Consider the following 27204-nt stretch of genomic DNA (forward strand, 5'->3'; position numbering starts at 1 on the left):
CAGTTTCTTTGTTTCTCATTTTGTACCAATTCATCAATTTGTCCACAAGGCTCATTTAACTTATGTTAAGAGAGTTAGTCACAAATGAATCAAATTTTAAGTATTTTAAAGAAATAACTTCCTAACATGACCTCATAAAGGCAGTGTTAACTTTTGGATACAGTGTCTGACAAAGTATTAAAATAATTCATTTTAAATAACTGAAATTAAATTTTAGATTGTTCTAATATGCTTGGGTGTAAGGTAAATATATTCCCCCTATTGGCCAGGTGCCGTGGCTCACGCCTATAATCCCAGCACTTTGGGAGGCCGAAGTGGGTGGATCATGAGGTCAAGAGATCGAGACCATCTTGGTCAACATGGTGAAACCCTGTCTCTACTAAAAATACAAAAAATTAGCTGGGCATGGTGGTGCGTGCCTGTAATCCCAGCTACTCAGGAGGCTGAGGCAGGAGAATTGCCTGAACCCAGGAGGGGGATGTTGTGGTGAGCCAAGATCACGCCATTGCACTCCAGCCTGGGTAACAAGAGCAAAACCTCGTCTCAAAAAAAAAAAAAATATATATATATATATATATATATTCATTTCTCCATTTTCTTTCTCTACCCCTTTTTAATGGAGACAATTGAAATTTACAACTAACTATATAATAGAGACAAACATAAAATATATAAAGTAGCATAGTTAAAATTACTCTGGTAAAAGCATATACTTTATTAACAAACTAGTACAAAATGAAACGTAGTGAGTTTGATGACGGTATGGTGTGATGTACATATTACCAGACATGACATGGTCAATGTAGGAATGAACTTAAAATCATGACTGATATGGTGGACAGAGCCTAAACATCCCCTTAAATTGGATTAAAAAGAAATATACCTTTGTTGTTACCTTTAAATGCAAAGTTAAAATAGGCAGAAGTCTTGCCCACATCGTTGTAAGCCTTACATTCAACTGTGCCATTGTGCTTGAATGCACTAGAATCTATGGAGCTCTGAACCACTAGTTTTCCAAATGGTGGCCCAGATGTGTTTTGTATCTGCACATCCACTGGCAGTACAGGAGCAGAGCATCTAAAGGGGAAAAAACAAAAGCCCAGGCTTACTCTAGGAAAACAAACAAATACATAAAACCCTTGGGATGTGGCATACTTTTAAAACAAAGCTAGAGGTTCATAATCAACAGAAAATGTCTTTTTACAAGTGTCTGATGAGGAATAAGCACTTTGGTGACCTAGTGAGTGAAAAAAAGCACAGTGGAAGAGAAGAAAGGGGAGAGGAAGCTTTGGAGTCAGATGTGGGTTTGAATCCTGACGAGTTGCTTTAACCCCCACCAAGACTGAGTTTCTACAACTGTAAAATGGGGAAGGTAATACCCATTGCAAAGGGTTACTGAAAGGACTGGAAAGGAATTCAATAAAATGGCAGACATATATGCTGGTATACAGTAGATCCCTAAAATAAACAAGTTTCAAAAGGGTACATGAATGGTTGAAAAGAAATAGCAGAGAGGAGGAAAGCATAAAAAATCTTCACGGGGCCAGTAATGGCAGCTCACACCTGTAATCCCAGCACTTCAGGAGGCCAAGGCAGGCGGATCACCTGAGGTCAGGATTCAAGACCAGCCTGGCCAACATGGCAAAACCCCATCTGTACTAAAAAAAAGTTAGCCGGGCATGGTGGCGGGCACCTGTAATCCCAGCTACTCGGGAGGCTGAGGCAGGGGAATCACTCGAACCCAGGAGGCAGAGGTTGCAATGAGCCAAGATCACTCCATTGCACTCCAGCCTGGGCAACAGAGCAAGACTCTTTACCAAAAAAAAAAAAAAAAAAAAATCAAGGAGGCAAACCGGGAAATAGTCAAAGTGCAGACCAAAGTTTGAGTTCTAAGCAGGAAGGCCTGGTTGTACTGCAAGTGGCTGAGACCACCACTATGAGGGATCCTTTCCATTAGCCAGACCCTGACTTTCCTACTCTAGACACCTAGCTATTCCCTGTTCTCCTTAACACCTATCTACATTCATTGTTTATTCCAGCTATTATGTGTCTCTATGCACTAGAAAAGCGTTTCCAACCTGCAGCCCACATGTGGCCCAGGATGGCTTTGAATGTGACCCAACACAAATTCACAAACCTTAAAACCTTATGAGATTTTTTGCAATTTTTTTTTTTTTTTAAGCTCATCAGCCATCATTAGTGTTACTGCCTTTTATGTGTGGCCTAAGACAGTCATCTTCTTCTGATGTGGCCCAGGAAAGCCAAAAGATTGTACTAGAATATAAAGGTAGAGAGACACGGGTGTTCTATCCATTAGAATAGTGCCTGATACCCACTTGCCACTCCCTGTATAACTGCTAAATGAACTCCTGTAACTACGGGGCCTGCTTCCACTGTGGTTCCTCCCAGGGGCCTTGAAAAGAAAAGGAGTCCCCAAAAGAAAACACTCTCCTAAAACCCAGCTGAAAACAGCAATCCAATATAACCCCTTCCAACTTGTTGTGATAAAGAGGCTTATTCCATGAAAAATAAAATTTCTGTGATCATACTGACTATTCAATTGTGAGGTTAACCCAGGCTTTTAAAGCATGAGCATAAAATAGCAACTGATGGATAAAAACAGCTGTGGTGACCTCATTTTTATCTTCAGGTAATGCAGAAGGACAACTTAAGGCTTAAGTGTGGATGGTGAGGGGCAAGCAGCACCATGCCAGATGTTCTCTGTTCAGGGGCTGGGCACCTAATCAAGAAGAAACCCTTTTTAAAAGCGATTGCTTGCAAACGCCATATGTACGTTGTAATTGTGTGATCATTACTTTTTGGTAAGTTGGCAATTAACTACTGAGGTAATTTTTTCATGATAACTACAGTCACATTTCCCACACACATTACCTCCTGTGTATAGAATGGAAATCTAATTACTCTGTCCTGCAAAATTGCTTTATCTACCTGCAGGCTAGAAATTGCATGATAAATCCAGAAAGATAACCACCAAAATAGAGAAGTCATTCAGTAATCATTTTTCAGCAAACAAAATTAATGTCTACCAAGAAAAATATAGCAATTATCCCCTCTAAAATGCCACATGGCTAGGAAAAAAAAAAAAAAAAAAACAATAATCAAAACAAAGCTTTATAAAAAAAAAAATCAGAAAACCTATTTGAAATTCAACTGAATTGCAGCCCTTCCCCTCTGCATTATAAGCAGTGCCAAAAATAATCATCTCACCTCTGCTCAGTTCCTGGACAAAAATACCAATCTATTGTGGGCTCTGGGAATCCTGCTGCCACACATTGGAGCATGCCATTCATGAGCCTGTCGTAAGTCAGGATTTCTGGTTTTGCTGCAGGAAAACAGAAGTGGCCATATGTCAGAGTGCTGAAAAACCTTAGCAACATTTACTTCACTCCCTCTGTAATCCTTACAACCTTCCTGAGGCTGCTGAGGAGCCTGAGGGTGCACATTCAAAGTGCAGACTCTGCACCAGGGAGTAGAAGGTACAAGAAGGTGACTCTCAGGGTCCAACCTAGAAAAGGTTTCTGAGCAGCAGTGGCCCAGCTCCAGAGGGGATGGCTGAGGCACAGGTCGCAGGGCCACCTGCAGGGTTTCTGCTTTCAGGGAGTGGGGATCTGAGAGACTGCTTCTAATCAAGACTCTAGGACTTGAAAGTGTTCTATATGGAAAAGTCACTTTAAAGGATTCCTGTGAATGGGATTTCAAGTGACTGTACCTGCCCTAGGAATTTCAAGTTATTGTGGGAACTGGAATGGATGAAATTAGGAGTTGTTAGAGGAAAAGATAAGCCCCACTCTCTTGCTCTTTCAAGAATTTTCTCCTTTGGCGGGGTAGAAGGGTGGTGCTGGTTAGAAGCTGAATCACTATTTACAGGGAAGCTAGCACATAAAGAGTAAAATACAATATGGGCTTTACTCAGATCTTTCAAATGCAAAACATGAACAGAAAACTAGAAGAGAAAACCAGCGTGAGATTTATATATCTGTATATATATGAACCTGAATATATAAATATATGTCTACGAATCTGAATATATTCACTGTAACAGCAGAAATGCTCTAATTTGGTATTTCTGGGTAACTACAATAACCGGCTGATACTCAAGAATTTCTAATTTTTGAAGTTACTTACAAAGTGAAAGGAAGATGCACTTAGACTTGGTCGTTCTAACCCTTTGAGAATAAGTAAGCTCAACAGAAGCATCAGGATGGCAGAGATGGTGACATGCTCACCCTGTACCTGGAAGTAGAGCATTGATTGTGCCAAGTCTAAGCACAGAATTACAGGAGCCCCATGATTAGTGGACAGATCCGAATACCAGCTCTTAAATTTCTCAGTTATTTGACCCTGAGTAAGTTTCTGTATCTCTCTCTAAATTTTTCTTTCCTCACGTATAAATGGGAATAATAACTGTGCCCATCTCACAGGGATGTTGAGACAATTAAATGAGATGGAGCATACAGAGAGCTAAAAATGATTTATAGAAATGAAAAAATTTATTATCATTATTGCTGCATGGTGGCTCACATGTATAATCCCAGCATTTTGTGAGGCCGAGGCAGTGGATTACCTGATGTCAGGAGTTTGAGACTAGCCTGGGCAATCCACATTTAAACCACATCTCTAAAAACACAAAAATTAGCCAGGCATGGTGGCATGTGCCTGTAGTCCCAGCTACTCGGTAAGGCTGAGGCAGGAGGATCACTTGAACCCGGGAGGCAGAGGTTGCAGTGAGCAGAGATTACACCACTGCACTTCAGGCTGGGTGACACAGTGGGACTCCATCTCAAAAAAAATTATTTTAATTATTATTACTGAGTTATTCTTTTACAATCAGAATATCTACCTTTCTTGGGTAATCAATTTCACTAGAAATAAAGTGAGCTGTATTTGCCATTCTAAATAGTCTAAAAATTGCTTCTTTAAAATAGTCTGATAATGTGTATATTTTAACCCAACGTGCACGGAATTCAACATCATTTATATTGCAACCGATAGGGAAAATATATGCAGTCAGAAGGAAAGACTGACAGATCAGAAGCTTAGGAAGTTTATTTCCCCAAAGGAAGGTAACACTGATAAATGACATCTTTGTAGAACAACCTCTCAGCACCTCACCTCCCTGGAGGCAAATGAGTTGGCAGAGATCAGAGTATCCACATGCATGACACACCCACCTGTCACTCAACCTGGCCCTGCTGATGAGCAGGCCATTTGGCTAATGCAAACAAAAGAGCAACTCTCCAAAACAATCTCAAGGTAGGGGTATCCTTGAGAGTTTGGATCCAATGCCAGCTTTCACAAATAGAGCAAGAAGGCAAGCCATCGTCTTGCTAAAGCATCCATCTGGCAAGTTTCATTTAATTATCATGGGCAACTGTGTGATCAGGCTGAAAAGTAGGACACAACACAAAAAATGAGCGGACCCTTGGGAGAATGCTATTTGCTGGGGACTCTAGGTGTCATACTATGGGTCTCTGGACTCACTTTAAGTGTCACCTCCTCTTCTAAGCAAGCCTCAACTCTGATGCCAAGTAGGTTGGTCTCTCTCCTTTCCTTATTCCCAAAGGATTTAAGAACACCTGATGCTGGTAGGCAAGATCTTGGTCTGCCTCCTCCATCAGACTCAGCGTTCTCAAGGGCAGGAACCACATCTTACTGTTGACTATACCTGTGACTCCTAGCTCAGTGTGACCCGCAGCAAGGCTTAATGAGGACCCTACCCAAAGAAACAAGTCTCTAAGATTCCAAAGGTATTCAATTATAGAGTTACAAGAAGAGACCTGTGAGAACAGCCTAAAGTTGACTTTCATAAATAGGGCACTATTTCTATTATTTTTGCAAAAGAGAGCCATGAGATAAGAAATCCAAGTGCCTGATTACATGAATTTTTTATAACATCGAGATGAATGATGAGTGGGACCAGTCCACACAAAGATGGTAGAGATAACTGAATAGGACTCAAATAGTAGCTAAGTTCATAACATAGATGTCCTCATACCTATATTCCCTTTACATGCATACTTCCTAATGCTCATAATGCTACATGGGAAATTCTTAGTGGAATTAAATATTAACTCAATAGTGGTGGGAAAAGGCTGAAAGGACACCTTAAGATGATGTGCAATGTTTATCTCTGGGCAGTAGGGTTATGAAAAGTTTCTATTTTATTATTTTTAATTTTATTTTGCAATGAACAGGTAGTGAACCTATAAAACATTTTTTAATTAAAAAATTGGAACAGCTCAAAATTACATAATCAATTCCATTTAGCTTTGGTTACAAGTGTGCTCTAACATCCAAGCCTTCTAGCGTGACACCTGGTAGCAGTTATACAACAGCCATGGCTGGCAGCGGTGTGGTCTGGCTGGCCTACTTGCTCCTGTGTGCCGGTTAGTTAAGCTCCTATCCCAGATGGGTCATAACCTGAGGCTAATTGAGCAGCTTTTGTCCTGTTGGCCTTAGGTTGGCCAACCAAGCTCACAGGGGCCTAAATCTTCAATATGCCTCAGACCCACTAAGGGAAAAGGTTAAATGCACATTTCTGGGCCCCACCTCCAGAGAACTGGTAAGCTGCGGATATGACCCAGCAACGTACTTTTTAAAAAGGGCCTTTAAGGAACCCTGATCAGGGCCAGGACTAGAGTGAGGCAAGAGAAGCACCCAGGGCATAAAAATAAGGCACTCGCCCTAAAATACCTATGAGTTGGTACCTGTGAGTGAGGCCCTCCTTACATTTCACGCCCTAGGCGCCTTTCTTGCCTCACCTCTGTCCAGCCCTTTCCCTAATGTTGATGCTAAGATACCTGCTTCTGAAAAGGATGAGCACACTAGTACAGCAGGAGCTGTACATGGCAAGTTGCATTATGAAAATGTTTAATGCATAAAGAATGAGCCAGGTAGAAATCTAATTCCTAAAAATGAAAATTTGGGCTCATCTGCATTTGGGTAAGTGCCTCGGTGCACCGTGTTTGGCATTAAATATACATCTTGCTTTTAAAGATACATAACTCTCCACAGTTCTCCAGGTTAAATCTGAGCTGTGGCTTCTTAGATATTCTGCAATAAGCAGTATAGCACATGACACATTCCCTAATTCCTCCCAAGTTGGAGGTTTAGATAAGCCTAAGAGGTGCATAAGTTATGCATTTCCTGCCGTGATTTAAAAAAATAGCCTTTTTGCCTTTAAAAGCATGTGGACCTGAGTCATTCTGATATCTCCAATAACACTGATCAGCTTGTAGGCAGATTTCAGACGCTTGTAACTCTACTGAGAATTTATTGCTCATGCAATTAAAAATCCTACACATCCACTGATTTACCCCACAGATTTGTGATCTTGGAAAATATTCCTTTTCGTCACCATCAGGTCCATGTGGAAAGCAAGAACAAAATGAATTTTAAGAACACGGCACAGATAACAAAGCCAGGCTGGTGGCTGGAAGGCAGTACACACGCAAGTGGTCTTTCTTCATCTAAATGCGGGGAGGCATTTTTGAGCAGAGTTCTCTTACCCCAGCCACTTTAACCAACTTCTGCTATAAAGGCACATTTGCCCACACTTTATAATCAGCAGGACAAAAAACGCAAACACTATGTCTCCAAATAATAGAAGACTAAGTGAAGAGAGATCAGAAGGATGCATTTGTTTTTAAAATTCAAGGTTTGCTGGTGTTTAATGGTAATGAAACGATGCTTTTCCGCAATTTGTCACTATCCTGGTTTTGGTCTGCCTAAAACCTACACTTGTGCCATAATACCATTAATAATAAATTTAAGCCAGCTAAAATTGGAGTATAAAAATAACCCAACTTTATTTATAAAAGGAGTATTACACTTTTTTAAAAATTCCCAGAATAGATATTTTGGACATACATTATGTCTTATACATTCTTAAAGATACTCCAGAAATTGGCGTATGGACATTTTATCAGAAGTTTAAAAACAGAATAGAATTTCAACTACAATCTCCTGTATCCATTTATTTTTAATGGTGACTGTCATTTTAAAAGGAAGAAAGTCATTCTCTTAATGAAGGGATATTCTCAACTAGGGGTCAGCAAATTTTTACTATAAAGGGCGAGATAAATATTTCAGGTAAATATTTTAAATTTGTGAGCCATAAGAGTCTTTCCTGCAATTCAGCTCTGCAGCTGTAGTACAAATGTGCCCACAGACATTCTATAATCAAACAGGCATGGCTGTTACCAATAAAACTTTCCTTGTGGACACTGACATTTGCGTTGTATTCTCATGACTCATGAAATCTCCTGTTTTTTTCCCCAACCATTTAAAAATAAGTTCAAAAACATTCTTAGTTTGTGAGCTATTCAAAAGCAGACTACAGGCCGGGTGCAGCGGCTCACACCTGTAATCCCAGCATTTTGGGAGGCCAAGGCAGGAGGATCACTTGAGGTCAGGCATTAGAGATCAGCCTAGCCAACATGGTGAAACCCCATCTCTACTAAAAATACAAAAGTAAGCCAGTCATGGTGGCAGGTGCCTGTAAGCTCAGCTAGTAGGGAGGCAGAGGCAGGAGAATTGCTTGAACCTGGAAAGTGGAGGTTGTGTTGAGCCCAATATTGTGCCACTGGACTACAGTTTAAGCAACAGAGCAAGACTCTGTCTCAAAAGCAAAAAAACATACAAACAAACAAAAAAACAGGCTACAGACCAATTTTGGCCAGCAGGCTATAGTTCTACCTTGTTCTAAACAGCCATCAAAAAGCTATCTCAATCATGAGATTCTGGTGAAAAATGATGAAACTACTTGGAGACACACTTCTTGAGCCAGAATCACTGTTCAGTTTACAGGAGCACCAGTGCTGTATCACCGAGCCGCAGAGAGGAAGACCTGTACACACATCACCATGCCACCCTGCTTGCTGCCGAGGAGTGCAGGCATGGGACAAAAGCCTCTTTTTTCCTACTCTGAAAAACTAGCTAATTCATTTTGCCACATAATTCAGAAGTGGAGACAGGTATTGACAGAATGTCCCTGCAAACATTATGTCCCCATTCTTGCATTAATTTAAATTTCCCTATATTACAGGTGACCTTGCATACATCTGTAAATGAAGGAGGCTAATGTGATGTAAAAACAAGTGGCTCAACTGAAAAGAAAATCTCCACAGAGTGGGAGTTCCACAATACAAAAGGGACTACTCTTGCTGCTTTTAGCAAGGTCTGTGTATCCAAGTTTAGAGTCAATTCCAGCAGAAGTTTACATGGCTACACACCTAACTTTTCCACCATCAATATAAAAAAATGGCCAAACCACACAAACTGGGGCAACCAAGGGCTATGGATCCAGACAAGTTACCTGGTTCTCTTACAGGTGCAGTGTTTACATCAAGGCCCATTTAACACACCCACCAGACCAACTTTCCTATGAGATAGGGAGGAACAGTGATGACGCCAACCTTGGAGGAGAGAAAGATGTCTGGCCATGTTCAGAGCTACTTCTGTTAAATTTTTTCAGAACAGAAGAGAATCAAGTTCTACTTTAAAAGTAGGTTGCCATTATCTTTTTGTTTCCAATTTAAACATCTATAACAATTCTTGTCTCCACAGAGATACTCTTCAGAAGGAGAAAGAGATATTAGAGTGTCACATCAAAAACAACATTCATAATTCCCAAGCAATTTGAGAACAAAAACTCATTTCAAGTTCAGGAAGAGAAAATAAAAACAGAGTTCAAACACTGTCAGCTATCTCAAATGAACAGACATTATCTATAAAAAGATTAATGTGAAAAGACAAGCAATGATTTTTACATAGATTAGCTACCACACTAAGAAGATCTGAAAATTATTCCCCTTAGTTTAGAACTGTCCTGGAAGCCAGCACAGTGTAGCTGCCATATCACATGTTGAAGACAGAACTTGAAAGATAACGACAGATGATAACCTTATTAACTTCCAGCCACCTAAGCAAGGTCACTCATTAGAGATTAAACAAGATAATTATAAACTTTAAATAATCATCTGACAGATTTCTTTTAAAATTCAGTCACATCATTGCAGAGTCCCGCCTCAATTCTGGATGTCTCAAAACTGCATCAGGCACGGGCTAGAGAAATTATGAAAGATCCATACACTGAGCTACCAAATGATGTTACAGAAAATATTCACAATGCTTTTGTTGTGCAAAATCACAAATCCAGGTAATGACGCAATATGACCTAATTTTTATGAAAAAAATTTAAAAGGAATATTAGTAATGATAATCTATAAAATGGAAATAGACATAAAAAGTAAAAATAAACTTAAAACTTGATTTTTATTTTTGCTTATTTACATTTCCTAATTGTTCTACCCTTCACATGCTTTTGTAATAAGAAAAAATTGTTTTAATTTAAAAACATATGCATACAAATGTTCACACAAATCAAGTTATGTTCCAGTTACTGTTGCATACTTAGAGCAAACTTTCAAAAGCAAGTAAATAAATCAAAAAGGAGTTTTATTCAGCACTTTAGTGTTTAAAAATTCCAATATTTAATATAAGAAGTTGTCACTCTAATACAATCCACCTAATGGGGAAGACACTGAAAAGCAAAGATTTTCAAGCAAAAATCAACAGCAAGTCTTAACATTTGTAGCCTGTAACACAAGTATGATTTGGACACCCATGTGTTTGAAAGTTCCTATCATTTAAAAAAAAATGGAAATAAACTAATAGGTTTATTATTAAATGGGAAGACATTTTCATCTTCCAAAAAAGGTGAAGTTCTAGTAACTTTGCTCTCTTTGTTTTGTGAGATCTTCTTGAAGGGCACAGGGGCCTTAAGGCCCAATTCTGAGCATTCTTGCAGGCAAGCCTGCCATTATTATTTTACTCTGGGTAAGGATACTTGGAGATTCAAGCCAGGTGGGAGACCCAGAGAGCTGGCAAGCAGGTGAAGCTATCTATATGGCTGGCTTCACAGACCCATGATTTGTGAAGTTTGAATATTTATCCTCTTCAAATCTCATGTTTAAAAACTGATCCTGAAAACTGGAGGTGGGGCCTGATGGGAGGTATCTGGGTCATGGGGCAGATCTTTCATGACTAGTTTGGTGCTGTCCTAGAAGTAATGAGTGCCTTCTTGCACAATTGGTTCTTTGGAGGTCCGATTTTTAAAAACAGCCTGGTACCCTCCATCTCCTCTCTATTTCCTCCTCTCTTGCCATGTGATGCTGTTCTCTTTCCCCTTCCACTGTGAGTGGAAGCTTCCTGAAGCCCTCACCAGAAGCGTCTGTTTCTTATAGCCTGCAGAATTGTGAGCCAAATAAATCACCCAGCCTCAGGCATTCCTTTACAGCAACACAAATGCACTGACAGTCCACCTGCTATCACTTCTGGCTGGCCAAAAGCTAGCTGGCTATATGATTTATCTGCAGGAGCTTCTCCCTGGAATTGGTTCAGCCATCCATAACTGGATTTAACTATGACCAAAAATACATAAAAGGCAGCTCAGACTCTGAGAACATGGTCAAAGGGGATCTTTCTCATTGAGAGGCCTTATTCTGGGTGATTTATTGCTTTGGCTGATTTTGGTATACTGTATGACCTATAAGTAATCACTAACAACAGATAGGATGTTAATTATATGATGCAGTGATTTAGAAATAGTACATTATTTAACATTTCCTTAAATTGTTTCTCAACCCCCTGTTAATATCCTTCCATAAATGGAGTAAAATTGGTGACTTCTGAGTTCATTTGGTGCACTTCAGCAGTTATTTGGGTTTCCAAGCTAGCTCAACATTAAATGCATCCTATGTACAGCTAATGAAGCAAGGGGAGCCCTTCAGTTCCCAATGTCTGCCTCCCTGTCACCACCATGTGAGGATCACAGAACTCCCACTGCACTAGCTGAAGTTCGTCATTAAAGGATAAGCCTTCAAGATGGGAGAGAGATCTATTTATAATCCCCAAATACCATTTGCCTCATATTTTAATGCATAATACTGTCCTGGAAATGCTACCAGATCATGTGTTGCACTATCCACTTTAAGGTTACTGGACCTTCTTAAAATCATTCCAAAGGTTTGAAAAGCATCTGGTTTATCACATCAGTCATAATTTCTTTCTACAATTTATGTAAATTACTTCAGGATTCACATGGGTATTTAAATTAAAGGCAAAATAAATTTACAAAATATTTACTTTACTGATTATCCTTTAAGTCCACTAGAAAATGTGCTATTTATTCAAGATATACTAGATGGAGTAGGGGAAAAAAGCCAAGTGGATGTTAGGATTAAAGTGCATATACTCGACCTTTTATTTGTCCTGGATCTGGCAAGAAACCTTATTGTGTGACACTTAATATAACCAAAGAGGCCATAGGTTCCTAAAAAAGTAGCAGAAGCTACCCACAGCATCTTGACAATGTCATTTTTTCTAATATTTTCAAGAATTTTGGAAAGGGTAATGCCTATTCAGAAAGCACTTTGAGTTAAGGTTTCAAAATTCTACTTTCTTCCTGATTGTCATCTGCAAGAAAAACAACTCACCATTTTCACTGCAGGATAGCAAACATTTCAGAACTAAGAATTTGATTCCTATACACATCTTGGACAAGCAATTCCAAAAGTAATTAGAATAATGCAGATTCAATGCAGATCATCACTAATTTTTGGTTTTGCTTTATGAAAATTCCTATTAGTTTCCACTAGAAGTTCTACTCAAAGATGGCAACCATGTTATAGCTCTTGGCTACTATAAACTACCTTAAACGTCACTGAGTCAGTTTGACAGGCCCATGTAAATCATGGCTTGATTAGAGAGGTTAGAAACAGTATTAGAACCTTTTCAAGCTTAACATATTATATACATGTTTTCTTAACACAAATTGTCAGAGCACAGTTTTTTAGAAGTCTACCATATAAGCAATTAAAACGTGCCCCTCCCCCACATTCAGTATACTGAAATTTACATTTGGAATTTTCCAAACAAATAGATTTTTCAACCGACAAACATTTAACCATGCCAAATCAAGGATTTTCACTAGCATTTCTTGCAGATGAATCTATTAAGCAATTATGCATTAGTGTCACAGAGTAAAAGTAGGCTGAATTTCTGCACTAACAAACACCATGCATTCATTATTCTGATTTTTATCAATTCTGATTTTTGCAGAACACAATCCCTTTTGTCCTTGAGACTGAGCTTATTTACAAAATAAACCATACAGCACACCTACACATGTAACTGGGTCAGCTAAACTGATGTCAAAAAGGCCACAACTATTCGAAGTTTAAAATTGTGAAATGAATTTAGCTTTTGATTTTAAAATTTAACCTGAAAAACATCCTACCTCATGAGCTAAATGATGAGGATGCAAAATGGGAATGATATAATAAACTTTGGGGACCTGGAAGAAGGGTGGGAGAGGGTGAGGGATAAAAGACTACACATGGGTACAGTGTACTCTGCTTGAGTGACAGGTGCACCAAAACCTCAGCAATCACCATGAAAGAATTTATCTATGTAACTAAAACCCACCTGTTCTCCAAAAACTATTGAAATAACATTTTTAAAAATACTACCACATAATTATGATAACTGAAATTTTTTTCAATTAAAAAAATCAACAAATCAGCTAACTATATCTGTAAAGAACAACTGGGACACACCTCATACAGAGTTTAAAACTCAAACATAAATGCCACTACCTCTGTCCAAACATTTGGCAATCAGGAAATCTAACATGTTAGGTAAGTGAAATAAATGCCTTTGTCAGTTTGCTATTTGTAACTGACATCAAGGAAAAGATTTTCTGAAGATCTTAACTTGAGGTCAGGACCAACATGATCCCCACCTGTATCTCCAGTGAGATAGAGCAGGACCTCAGGAAGTACTGGGTGGGTATTAGAGACCCAGACCCCCAAATACAGAAAAGGCCTCCCACCAACAGGGAATCCAAGAAGAGATCCTTTTGGAAGGTTAGCAGCATATCCTATCTAGTTTCAAGTAGGCATGGGTTCACCAGCAGCACTGATTAAAACTGAGCCTGCTGGAATGGCAAATTAGCCCGGTAAGAAAAACGGTAGCAATTTTGCCCCCATCAGAGAAAAGTCAGAAACATCTTCCTGAGGTCTGTATCTCATGACCAACTGGCAGACCACACACTGGCAAACGGAAGCATGAAAAAAAAGGAAAAGAGACACATCTAAATGCCCCTTTGGCCTTAAAGCCAGGGAAACAGTGATAACACAAAGCACCCTGCTTTATAAAATTCCCAACCGCTGAGCTCTCAAATTGTGGAGTGGGCCCCACTCATGATCTGCTGTTGCTGGTGAATGGGAGATAAAATACAGAAACTGAGAAGAAGCGCTGAGGAGGAGCAATTTGACAGAGAGTAATTTTTATATCTATTGAATCTAAACAATAAAAAAACCCAAGCTTGTATTTTGTATATCTCTGTTCTTTTTCATTTCACTTTTCTAGTAATTGGTTTTTACTACACTTTACAAGACATATTGATCCACGATGAACTGGAAATCTTAGAAAAGAAAGTCTTTTACCATAGACAGGTTGAGAAGCATCACACAAGAACAGCCACAATAAAATTCTCTATAGACAATATGCGTATTATGCTTGCAAGGTTACTGATTTACCTACAGTCATCTCTTAAATCACATGAACATTAAAACTTTTCAGGAGCAAGTAATTTTGTCCATATGTAATATACTATTACTTTTTTTTTTTTGAGATGGCGTCTCCTTCTGCCGCCCAAGCTGGAAAATGGCACAATCTTGGCTCACTGCAACTTCTGCCTCCTAGATTCAAGTGATTCTCCTGCCTCAGCCTCCCAAGTAGCTGGGATCACAGTCATCCACCACCACACCTGGCTGTATTTTTGGTAGAGAAGAGGTTTCACCATGTCAGCCAAGGTGAAACAAATGGTCTTGAACTCCTGACCTCAGGTGATCCACCTACTTCAACTTCCCAAAGTGCTGGGATTACAGCATGATGTCTAACCTCTATATACTATTTTCTGATTCACACTGAAATTAATCTAGAGGCACTCTAATTGAGGGCCAGTGAAATGCTATGTAATCAAAACTGTTTGCAGGAACTCAGATAATAATTACCATGTTTCCCTTAAAAAGGGAGAGCTCTGTGTTCAAATAAGTTTGGGATTTATACATCCTAACCCATGGCCCCCTCTGGCAAAGTCACATCAGCATATTAAGATTCTGGGAAGGTCAGTAATAAAGACGTGTTTAATTACATGAATGTGAACTTCATCTAAACTTGTATCAATAACTTACTCAGAAAACACAATTTTTGAAATGCTCATATAGTCAAAAGACTTTAGATTAGCAATAAAAAATCTGTCCAGTTATTTCTTTTCTTCATTTATAAATGCTTCACACCACCCACCCTACCATCTTTGCTGAGCCATAGCATCAAATGAGGCAATTATGTAAAATCACTTCATACAGGTTGACCATTGTGGTTCACTCCTGCAATCCCAGCGTTTTGTAAGGACAAGGCAGAAGGATTGCTTTAGTCCAGGAGTTCAAGACCAGCCTAAGAAACAAAGCAAGACCTCCCATCTCTAAAAAAAAAATTTTTTTAAATTAGCTGTGTGTGGTGGTGCATGCTGTACTCCCAGCTACTTGGGAGGCTGAAGCAGAAGAATCTCTTGAGTCCAGCAGTACAAGGACATAGTGATGGATGGTCATTCCAGCCTGGGTGACAGAGCCAGACCCTGGCTCAACATGTTTGTCGACATATTTGAAAATAAAAACATGTTCTTCTCAAAATCAAACAAACAAACAAACAAAACATCTACCTGGTGCAGCATCTCACACCTGTAATCCCAGCATTTTGGGAGGCCAAGGCAGGTGGATCACCAGTGGTTAGGAGTTCAAAACCATCCTGGCCAACATGGTGAAACCCTGTCTCTACTAAAAATACAAAAATTAGCTGGGCATGGTGGCTCGCCTATAGTCCCAGCTATTCAGGAGACTTCAGCAGAAGAATCGCTTGAACCCAGGAGGTGGAGGTGGCAGTGAGTCAACATCATGTCACTTCACTCCAGCCTGGCGACAGTGAGAGACTGTCTCAAAAACAAAAAATCAAAAACCACATCACTTTGTACAGAAAGTAAGCTCCTTCAAGACAAGGAATTGGCCCCAGTACTTTGCTCCCACAATGCTCCTATAGCCCAACACACATAAAGCAGCCAGCATATCTCCTAAGCTCTTCGCTATGAATGTTCCAGATGTCTCCTCATCCTCCACACACCCAGGAAAGCCAATTCCGACAGTGATTTGTTGGGCTACTCCCTTGGAATTCCAAGTCTTTGAAGGCCTCCCTTGCCCTAGCAGTTATGGTGTGGCAGGCACCTTTCTTGGAAATGCCCACAGGGCCCAGAGTGGAGCCGGGAAGAGGCCCTGCACTTGTCAAAAGCTACAGCTCATGATTGGGTTCCCTTGGCCTCAACTTCGGAAAAGGCATTTCTCTAAGAAGTAATGGGTTCTAAAAGTGGGGTGGGTGGGACCCCAGCAGTGCAGGATTCAGGTGCTCAGGTGCCCACGGCCATGGCCATCTCCCATTCTAAGCATCTGCTACCTTCTCCCACATGCCACATGGTGCTCAGTAGTGACCCATGGACCTGTCAATATTGCATTCGTCTCAGTGGAAGAACAATCTGAACACAAATCATATCACAGCCTCAGAAGAGACGGCACTGTAACAGAGACATCACATCAGGGCTTGACAGCTTCTCTTTCCTACCTTATGCAGTAATTCAGCTCCTATTCAACCACTAGCTCCCCATTCCAGCAATCAATAACAATACATTTTCCCTCAAACAACTGTTATTTTCAGCTCCTACTGCTCCTCTGTTTACTTCAAACAGCATGCAGAATTTGAACAGTTTCTACAAGGTCATGTGGTCAGTGAAATGTAGGACAAGGAACTGGCTTGACACACTCTAACCACCAAACCACAAGGTCTGTGAAGGTCAAGGTTATCATGAAATGTTATTTACATAGTACACGAGTTCAGTTCTTGCAGTTGTTATAAACACAAGCCACAACTTAAAAAGAATTAAAAAATTAAAAGAGAAGAAATGCTTCATGTTACTTACTATTCACATAAACAGTAAATGCTATGGAAGCACTGACATCAGAATTGGACACCAGGAATGTGTAAGTGCCTCCTTCGGTGTCTTTTAATCTGGTTAGATGAAGTTCACTTACATATCTACAAAGAAAAGACAATTAATCAATTGCCTGTGGATAGTCTGCCTTGGAAGACATGTCTTTTTCAGTTTCTACCTGAAAATCTATGCCTGTTTGAGGAAAAAATATAACTAATTTAATTCAGTATTAGTAAAATCCACATTAACAAAAACACACACGTGCGCACACATATTCCCATCTAGGGCAGATGCCTCTTGTGTGAGAACACAGAGCAGGGAAAGGTTAAGCACAAAGGTGACCTCACAGACGCTGCAATCTCTCCATTGGCCCCCACCTCCCCATGCCGTCCCCCACCTGGGGGCTGTCCCCATACCACTTCCTCCCCTGCCCGTGGTGCTGCTGAAGCCTGCTCTCCATGGTGTCCTGAACTCACCCACCCTGCACACACATGCTCACTGCCCTCACGCAGACACTTCGGGAACCTCCGAGAGGCCCACGCTGCTCACCTTCCTTTTTGCAACACTGCCATCCCCTGGTTTTCCTCCACCCTGGAGACTTCTCCTCAGTGTTCCTGGCAGTATTTGCCTCTCGAGCTTCTGACCTCCTACAGGGCCGTCACATACGGCTGTGTACACTTAACGCCCTATAACCCTCTCTGGGTTACTGGCAGGGGCTCTGACGTGCATATATCATCCTGGGCAGCCCACGACCCATGCGATCCACATGGCCACACCACCAACTCGCCACAGGCAGTGTTCAGGCTCTCGCACTGTGCAACTCCTGGGCAGCCCACTGCTGGCTCACAACCTTCACATCTTTACTTCCAGCGCAGGCTCGTCTACAGAGCTACTTTCATGCCCACCAATCCTTGGCTGCAGCTTCTTCCAAGGATCGCCCTTGGGCCAGCCAGGTCCACAGCCAGTGAGTAACTGATAGCCGGAGAGGTGCAAAAGTCCCACCCAGAGTTTTGGATAAGAATAAGGCTTGGGGTTATCTGAGCCATATCCTTACTTGCCCCCTTACCTTCCCATCCCTCATCCCCTACTCCCTAGTCAGTTTCTCTTTCCCTGCATAAGTCCCTGACCTCAGAATCCCTGTCTCAGGCTCTGCTTCTAGAGTGCTTGACCTAAGATACTTCCCACCCAAACAATCCCACTCAAGATCCAACTCAGTCTCAAATCCACCAACCCTCAACCCAAAGTCACTGTCTTTCCTCAGAAACTTGCTCCTCCTCCTCCAGTCCCTGAATGGTATGGCCTCTCCCCACCCAACCTAAGGGCATCTTTGGCTCCTCCCTATCTCTCCTGCCCTCTCAATCACCTGGAGACCTCCCAAATCGATCCTCTTCCCTCCAATCTTTAGTCCTTGGCCTGGGATGTTATCATCTCTCACCCGTATTTTTCCAACAGTCAATAGTCCTGACTGGAAAAGCAGAGCAAAGCCCTATCAAGGCACTTAGCCCTTATTAGCCATTCGATCTTGGTCAAACTACTTCACCCCTCATACCTCTGTCTCCTCTTCTACAAAAATGGTGGGAAGTAAGAGTGCCTGCCCACAAGGTCTGTGAGGCTTCAGGTCAGTGGGTGAATATGTGTAAAGTACTTAGAACCACGCCTCAGAAAAAAGCACTTATGGCTTACCTGAAATATTACCATTGCGACTATTTTTACTATAATGTTTTGAGGATCAAATGAGAGGTCTACCATAAAAGAACATGGGTTCACTGCCTGAGCCGAAGTCATCTGACTCTTAGTTTTTTTAGAGCTTTAAGAAACAATTACAGATACTAACTCCCACGTTCTCTGAAGAGATCTGCTGTGTCCCGAGTACATGCCATTCACGGCTTTGAGCTAAGCTCAGATCTCTAAGAACGGTCTCCGATTTTACAAGTGAGAAAACTAAGCACACAGAGGGTTTGTGTGTGTGTGTTTGTGTGTGTGCATGCGTGCAAGAGTGTGCATGCTCTAAACATAACAAAATTGAATACTAGGATGAAGACATACGAGGCAGCCCCAGATTTTCTTCTTTACCAGTTATCTTCTCGTGCATTTACGGGTTACAGAAACAGGATCTGATTAAGCTCAGTGGAAACGGGGGGTAATGTGTAATCCTCCCCCAGGGCAAGGTCCATTTCTTACCTGATATTACTTTCGTTCTCAGACTTGGGATAATCTTCCCATTTATCAGTGAAGGTTCTATTCATATAGATCCACTGCTGGTGTTCAGGTCTGGGGAATGCCTCATATTCAACAATCAAATCTACATTTTCTCCATCATTTACAAATACTGTAGTGTTTATCATGGGGAAGATATTAATGAATCCTTTATCTAATGAGAATGAAATAAGACAGAAAGAAACCATTATTTACAACTACTGGACAAAAGAAACCACAACTTCATCTTGGAATTACAAAGATAAATGACTGATTTCCAGTATTAGTTGGCAATAAGTAAGAGAATTTTACCTAGCCATTTTTCATTTTATTTTGCTCTTGTAGAATCACCGTCACAAGTAAAAAAGAATACACATTTGAAATACTGATTCTCCCACCTCTGTTTCTTAAGCAATTCTCTTAAAGATCTATCACCATCTTAAAAGTCTAAATCTACTGGTCTTGATGTCTGTTAGGTTAAAAAGTATCTGGAATAAGCAGTGAGTTCATACCCAGACCCAACTTAACTGTATACATAAGGTATCATAAATTAAGGGGGGGAAAAAAGAGATTCCTAATGTTGAATTAAAATGTTCAAAGAATATCCTTTAGTATTTGAAGAAAAATAATCTTAGCTCTTATCATATATCACTGATAAATCAAAGAGCATTTTAACAAAATGGTATTTTTAACTAAATAACAGAATTGACTCCCATGAAACTTCTACAGAAGGGGCAGTTTTCTAGCCTTTTTAGAAGCAACAAAAGGAAAAAAATAAATCCATAAATGTTTTTAAATGTCTATATAGTAAAATAATTAATGAAACAGGAAAAAGAGAATAAAATATAGGGAAAAACGTTTAGCTAAGCTAGTAATTAAAATAAGACATCACTTTTCACTTATTAAAAATAGCAAAACTAATTTTAACTAAACTCAATAATTTTGTAAGTGTGGTTAAAAAGTAGCACACTGATTCCACACTTTAAATTGGCACAGTTCTTTCAGGAAGCATTTAGCAATATAGATTTTTTTAAATTATCTATTCCTTTATTAAATCTTGTAATTTCCATTTGAGAACTCTTCTTAAAATGAGGTAGACAGCTATGGGCCAAAGAAAAAGTACTATTTACATTATACACTACTATAATTTTTAAAATGGCAAAATAGAGAACTAGTTAAAGGAGCCCTTAGAAAAGGTTATATAATAATATAAAAAAGATTGTGAAAAAGAGAGCAACAAAGTAACTGCTAACATTATTTTTATGGCCACCATTTATGGAATGCTTACTATGTGCTAAGAACTGCTTTAAGCAGTTAAGCATGTATTTTACTTAATAATTGTGACACTTAATCTTTTGTTTTTTTTTTTTTTTTTTTTGAAACAGGGTGTCGTTCTGTTGCCCAGGCTGGAGCACAGTGGCACAACCACAGCTCACTAAGGCCTCGACCTCCAGGGCTCAAGTGATCCTCCTGCCTCAGCCTCCCAAGTAGCTGCAACTTAGGCATGTGCCACCATGCTCACCTGATTTTTGTATTTTGTAGAAATGGGGTTTCGCCATGTTGCCCAGGCTGGTTTCAAACTCCTGGGCTCAAGAGATCTACCCACTCCAGCCACCATGCTCAGCCCATTTAATCTTATGATAATAATACTGAGAGGTGAGTTTATACTCTCTAATTTATAGATGAAAAAAAACCAAGGCCTTAAAAGCCATCTAGAAGAACCTAGATTTAAACACACGTCTACAAGTCTGGGAGAAGCCAAAGCTGGCCTCTTCTTACTACAGCAAATCCTACAATTGCTACATACTTTAAGTGCGAATATGAATAAAGTTGTACGTATAATTCAAATTCTGTTAGATATAAAAATACAAGCAATATGCCAAAATCTTTACAATTATTACATCAAGTTAGTGAGAGTATGGAAGAGTTTTGATTTTATTCTATTTATTTTTTAAAATTTAAAGTTAAATTATAAAATTTAAAATTATCACACATTAACTTTGGTGCTATCTGGTTAAATATATTTTAAAGTTCCACATGTGGTTATAATTATAGTTTGTACTGCTCCTTTAGTTTCCTAGAGATTCAGAATAAAAAATGTAGCCCAACTATCCTCTACCCAGTGTACCAGTTAAAAAATGGATTTTGGGGAGGAGAATAAAAAATCCAAACAAAAGCTGGGAAGAGATGGAAATTACCTCCTTGTCTGAATCAGAAATAACATACTCTCGCCCTGTCATTCTTTAAGGTAATTTGGGTTAATTTTGAGGGAGTCAGTCTTTCATCTAAATGCTACACTGAATTTTCAGGTTCTCAAGGTCACCAATTCAAAAGCAGTAAATTATGCAAAATTATTACTTATTTTAGGCAACAATTATTTCCATTGTTTCAGGCAACAATATTTGCATTGAAATTATTTCTCTTTCACTTACCATATACAAAATACTTAAGTGCTCCTGAGCTTTCTAGTCTAGTTTGCTCAATATAGCTTCATGTCCTACAGTGTAACAGAACTTCAAATTCATGAAGAGTAAGAATTATTAGACCTCCACCTAGCTTCTTGTAACATAAAGAATCAACTCCACCTAGGTTGTTATAACATGAAGTATAATTTTTTTCCCCCACTACTTCTGTATTAAGAAATGGGTGATGTGGCCAGGCCCGGTGGTTCACGTCTGTAATCCTAATACTTTGAGAGGCCAAGTAGGTGGTTGGATCACTTGAGGTTGGGAGTTCAAAACCAACCTGGCCAACAGGGTGAAACCCTATTTCTTCTAAAAATACAGAAAAATTAGTGGGGCATGGTGGCACATGCCTGTAATCCCAGCTACTTGGGAAGCTTAGGCAGGAGAACTCCTTGAATCCGGGAGGTAGAGGTTGCAGTGAGCTGAGATGCCACCACTGCACTCCAATCTGGCTGACAAAGTGAGACTCCATCTCAAAAAAAAAAAGAAAAGAAAAGAGAAAACCTATGGCCTTTTCTCCTTTCCACAGTTTTGGGAGTTAGAGGCTGTGTTTCTCAGAAAACAAAGTGTAGGCAGAGTTTAAGTGGGGTGCATTAGAAACTTAAGCAGCAAAGACCCCAATTGAAAACCAGGTAAAATGTTAGCGGCTCTCATCACAAAACCAGAAAAAAAGGATAACTTTGTGAGAGGATCAATACGCTAATTTGCTTCACTACAGTATCTTTTTACTATTTGTATGTACCCCATAACATCATGTTGTGTACCTTAAAAATACACAATTAAAAAAATTCTTTAAAAAAGCGTGATCCCAAAGCTTTGTTCTCTCCATCACTTCATGATGGATACAAATCCTCCTCCCAGCCACTAAAAGTTACTTTTCTCTTTGCCTCCTCCTGTTCCTATTCCACCCCAGCCCATTCTCAAAACAATACAAAACGAGATTCAGGTTTCACAGCCACAAGTCCTTCCAGTCATAGAGTGATAATTCTTGGAAACTGATGAATGGATTTAAAAAATCAGATTACATACAACAATGTTCTCAAAACATCCTTACTAATTGCTTTCTGGAGCTGAAGCTGATATATCAACATGCTCCCTAATCAACTTAGCAAATTAGTGCTCATGGAGTTTAATACTTTAAAAGCATAGCCTTCTATTCAAATTAATAAATGGTTCGCAATCATGTTTAGGAACAAAGTGATACACTTTCTGTGTGCTCACTATAATTGCAGGTAAAGTATCTTTCCCATGTTCAGTCTGGGGAGACACTTTCCATTATAACATGGGCAGAAACACCAAAATTTTATGAGATTATTGTGGGATAATCACAAAGCTTTAATACTGCTACATAAATTATTAAAGAAATTTGGTGAGGCGGGGAAAGAGATATGAAAACAAATACTGCATCATTTTATTATTGTTCTTGATAAAAAATTTTGCCACCCTAGAAGTATTTAATGAAAAGTCACACACTAGGAATATGGTTGTACTAAAAAGACAGGAAAATGGATTTAATTCAAGCAATACTCAAAAGACAAAAAAGATATAAACAAAGTAATTTTAAAATAATTGTTCTCAGTAAATCAAAAGCATGAAGAAATTCACTATGCTCTGCTCTCTTTAAACATATGCTTGGAAAATAAATATTTAGTGAAATTTCCAGAATAGAGAAGATAAAGGCTGGGTATGATGGCTCACGCCTGTAATCCCAGCATTTTGGGAGGCTGAGGCAGGCGGATCATGAGATCAGGAGTTGGACACCAGCCTGACCAACGTGGCAAAACCCTGTCTTTACTAAAAATACAAAATTTAGCCAGGTGTCATGGTGGGCACTTATAATCCCAGCTACTCAGGAGGCTGAGGCAGGAGAATTGCTTGAACCTAGGAGGCAGAGGTTGCAGTGAGCCAAGACCAATCCATCGCACTCCAGCCTGGGTGACAGAGCGAGACTCTGTGTCCAAAAAAAAAAGATAAAGCTAAACTAATTGTGCATCCCAGATATGATGGGGTTGGAAGACAGATTACCCATGTTGTAGTTTATGCTTTGTAGAACCAATGACCTGTGCCCCAATGGCACTCTTTCCTGAAGGTTTATGCTATCATCTTTATGCTTAGAGAATAGGTGAGATAAGGAGGTAGGGCATACTAGGGAGGAAAAGTTCAATTCAGTCCTTACTACAAGGAACTAGAGCTGATAAATGGCAAAACAACAAACCAAGAGGCAGAACCTCTACCAAAAGATTCAAAGAAATACTTCAGGCTCTAAGCATTTGTGCTCCTTGAGAAATTCTACATCCATTTCCAAACTCAAGTAATTCAGCAAGCACTAGCATTTTTGAAAAATCTCAACTTATGTTTTGTTTGTTTGGTGGGGAAAGGAGGGTGGGGTGCACAGAGAGTAACAGGTTTGAAAAATTTTAGTAACAGCTTTCAACTTTCCTCTACTAAACTGGTAGCATTTGGTTTTGAGCTTTCCTTGCAAGTGGCTACAATGATCATTTTCATTCATTCATTCAGTGATAACAAAATTCTAAGAATCTGTTCAACATTCCATTTACATAAAAAGGAAACTATCTAGTAATTTCTTCTTTCACTACTGCCAATAATTTAAACATTCCCATAGAGGTATTTACCTACTACTTCCAAGGTTGTTGTGACATTTGCTGATCCAAAAGTATTACTGGCATAACACATGAACACTCCAGAATCATTAACTCTCACTGAACTGATAGTCAGCGTTGCCTGACGTTCATAATTGAAGTCACCCTGATGCCAGCTATTATATTTCTCCTGTAGTTTAGTCTGCTGGTTTCAGAAAAGGAGAAAAAAAAAATAAAGATTACCATATAATTTATATTCAGAATCTTTCCTAGATAAATTAAAAATAGCAGCAATTAACTTCTCCATATTAGCTTTCATTATACACTACTTAAGTAAGAATAATAAAGCACCATGACAACTCTGTCATTGGAACACTTCATATTACAGGATTATATTGAAAGACAGTCATTATTAATGATTGGGAAAAAAACGAAAATTCATTTCTTAACCCTAGTATGTATAATTCCAAATTCTGTGCAATGCGAAATTTTAAAGTTTCCATATATGAAATAGTATGGGATACTCATATTTTCTAAAATGAGTCAGCATATTTATGTCATGTCCTGGTTATATATCTTTTTTCTATTCTATGTTCCAATGACTGAGAGACAACACATTACTAATAATAATGTCCTATTTTATTAAAATTTATTATTTGCAGGAATGAAAACAGAATCACAATATCAACAACTTGGAAACTCAGCCTGTAGTTCTCACCCAGCAGAATCTTGTGAACCACTGAAGGGTTTTCCAAGGTATACTAGATATCTAAGAACAAGGCCCAAATTATTTCAGCATGAGCTGAAAAGAAAAGGTTGTTAATTTACCCCTGTGATATCACCATCTCATTATTTGTCTGCAGACAAGACATGGAGAGATTTCTTGTGTTTAAAACGTCATGGGAAAACCATAACATAAACTACAGCAGCTTTCTGAAAAGATTGAGAGTTAAATATACTTTTCTACATCTTCCAAATTTTCTGTAATGTACACACATTCCTCTTACAACGTGGGAAAAACTACTAACTAAAGTAAAAGGAGCTGATACTGACGTGGAATGAAATCAAGGTTGATTCCTTGGCGACGCTATGGTAAACCTAATAGAGTTAAATATCTGACAGTATTATAAATCGAAAAATCCTTCTGGAAGAGGAGCTTTCCAGGATGTTCTTACCCTCTGATCAACCCCAGCAAATTTAACTCAAGAAAATTGCTCAACAGAAAATAAAAGCTCCAACATGTTGGTTTCAGTGAAAATTCAGAAATGACCTAAACATATACCAAGTATAGCATTATGACTATAAGAGAGGTGTTTATATTACTTAAAAAGCATAAATTGAATGTACCTTAAAACTGCAATCATGTGAGAATACATATGCATAGGGGAAAAGAGAAAAGAAATATAAAAAAAATGCAGACTATATAGCATTTATAAGGACTAGACACTTGGGACTACTGAGAATTGAAATCTGGTAGTCCAAAGTAAGTTGTGCTATAAATAGAAAACATGTCCTGGATTTTGATGACTTAGTATTAAAAAAATGTAAAACATCTCAGTAATTTTCATGTTTCATTACATTATGAATAATATTGTAGATACATTGGGTCAAATACAATATATTATTAAAATCTATTTTACCTTCATTTTTTGTAATGTGCCTACTAGAAAACATAAAATTACATGTAAGGTTCATGTATTTCTATTACACGACATTGCTATTATAGCAATGTCGTGTAATGGGATTATACCTATTTTTTATGTTATTATGATAGTGGGATTGTACCTATTTTTTGATGTTATTATATGATAGTGGGATTGTACCTATTTTTTAATGTTATTATAGTTTTAGAAATTTTGTTAAAGTCCATACATAAAAGTTGACTGAAGTTGAATGTTGCAAACTAAAAAGAACAGAAACCTGTTTTGCTGTTAACTGTGAGATCTTAGGTAAGTCAAGAAAATCACTAGTCTTAGCTTTTGTTTCTAAAAGGATATATGGGAACGAAACTATTTTTAAAGGCTTCTCGTATGGAACACTTTGTAGATCTGCTACTACCCCCTTCTAAGACAGTCTTGTAATAATTGGCAGAAATCTACCATTTCACAGCATAAGATCAATTGTCCAGAAGATGTAAGAGCAAGGTGAAGTGACATTTTCAAACTGGCTTTTCCTAGTCCATAGTTTCACAGACTTTGCTACAAAGGCAGAGTGACAACGGACAGATAACACACCACAGTCTCAATTTAGGATATCTTCCATCTAGTTCTTTCAAGAGCTGGAGAGTCCACAGTAGAGCTCAAACAGAACGCTGAACTTGTGAGGGCCCAGAGGAATGGTGTGGTCTTAAGAGATGCAGCATGAACCTCCAAACTCAAAGACCAAAATTTAGGATACTGACAAAGATTCTGATTCCAAGCAAGTAAATATATGAGGGTTTGGAGGCATTAAGAAAGCTAACCAAGATTAACAGTACTGAACAAACTGCAAGACTCTCTTGCGCTTAAACAAAAAATTCCAACACTAAAAATCATTTTACCTTAAATTACATTGTGTGTTAAATCTATTCCAAAGGGTCAGAATCAAATATTATGGATTTTTTTTGAATAATTTGATAGTGCTAACAGTATTCCAAATTAAGCCAAAAAATATCAATAAAAGATTCACGGATGAACCTTGGCAGACAGCCATAAGCCCCATCTGCAAGTCACACATTACATATTGTTTGCACGTGATTTGGTTTTCCTTAACCCTTGGATGTGCACGCTGGGATTTCCCCAAAGAGCTCCTAACACTGAAGGCTTATCTACCAGCACCAGTG

At 39.0% G+C, this 27204-nt stretch overlaps 1 protein-coding gene across 27 annotated transcripts in view; it reads right to left on the reverse strand.

Annotated features, from left to right (window-relative positions):
• The window catches only part of KIT (KIT proto-oncogene, receptor tyrosine kinase), an 84794-nt gene that overhangs the window by 13950 nt on the left and 43640 nt on the right, over positions 1-27204 (reverse strand). For 10 of the 27 annotated variants that reach the window (XM_078366041.1, XM_078366039.1, XM_035292343.3 and 7 more), the window contains 5 exons: positions 24417-24585; positions 19304-19493; positions 17111-17226; positions 3229-3343; positions 884-1077 (listed from right to left, as the gene is read on the reverse strand). In XM_078366041.1, coding sequence (XP_078222167.1) covers positions 884-1077; positions 3229-3343; positions 17111-17226; positions 19304-19493; positions 24417-24585 — 784 coding nt within the window. 27 annotated transcript variants of the gene reach the window in all.

Source organism: Callithrix jacchus, chromosome 3 (genome assembly GCF_049354715.1).
Source record: "Callithrix jacchus isolate 240 chromosome 3, calJac240_pri, whole genome shotgun sequence".
Lineage (NCBI taxonomy): Eukaryota > Metazoa > Chordata > Mammalia > Primates > Cebidae > Callithrix > Callithrix jacchus.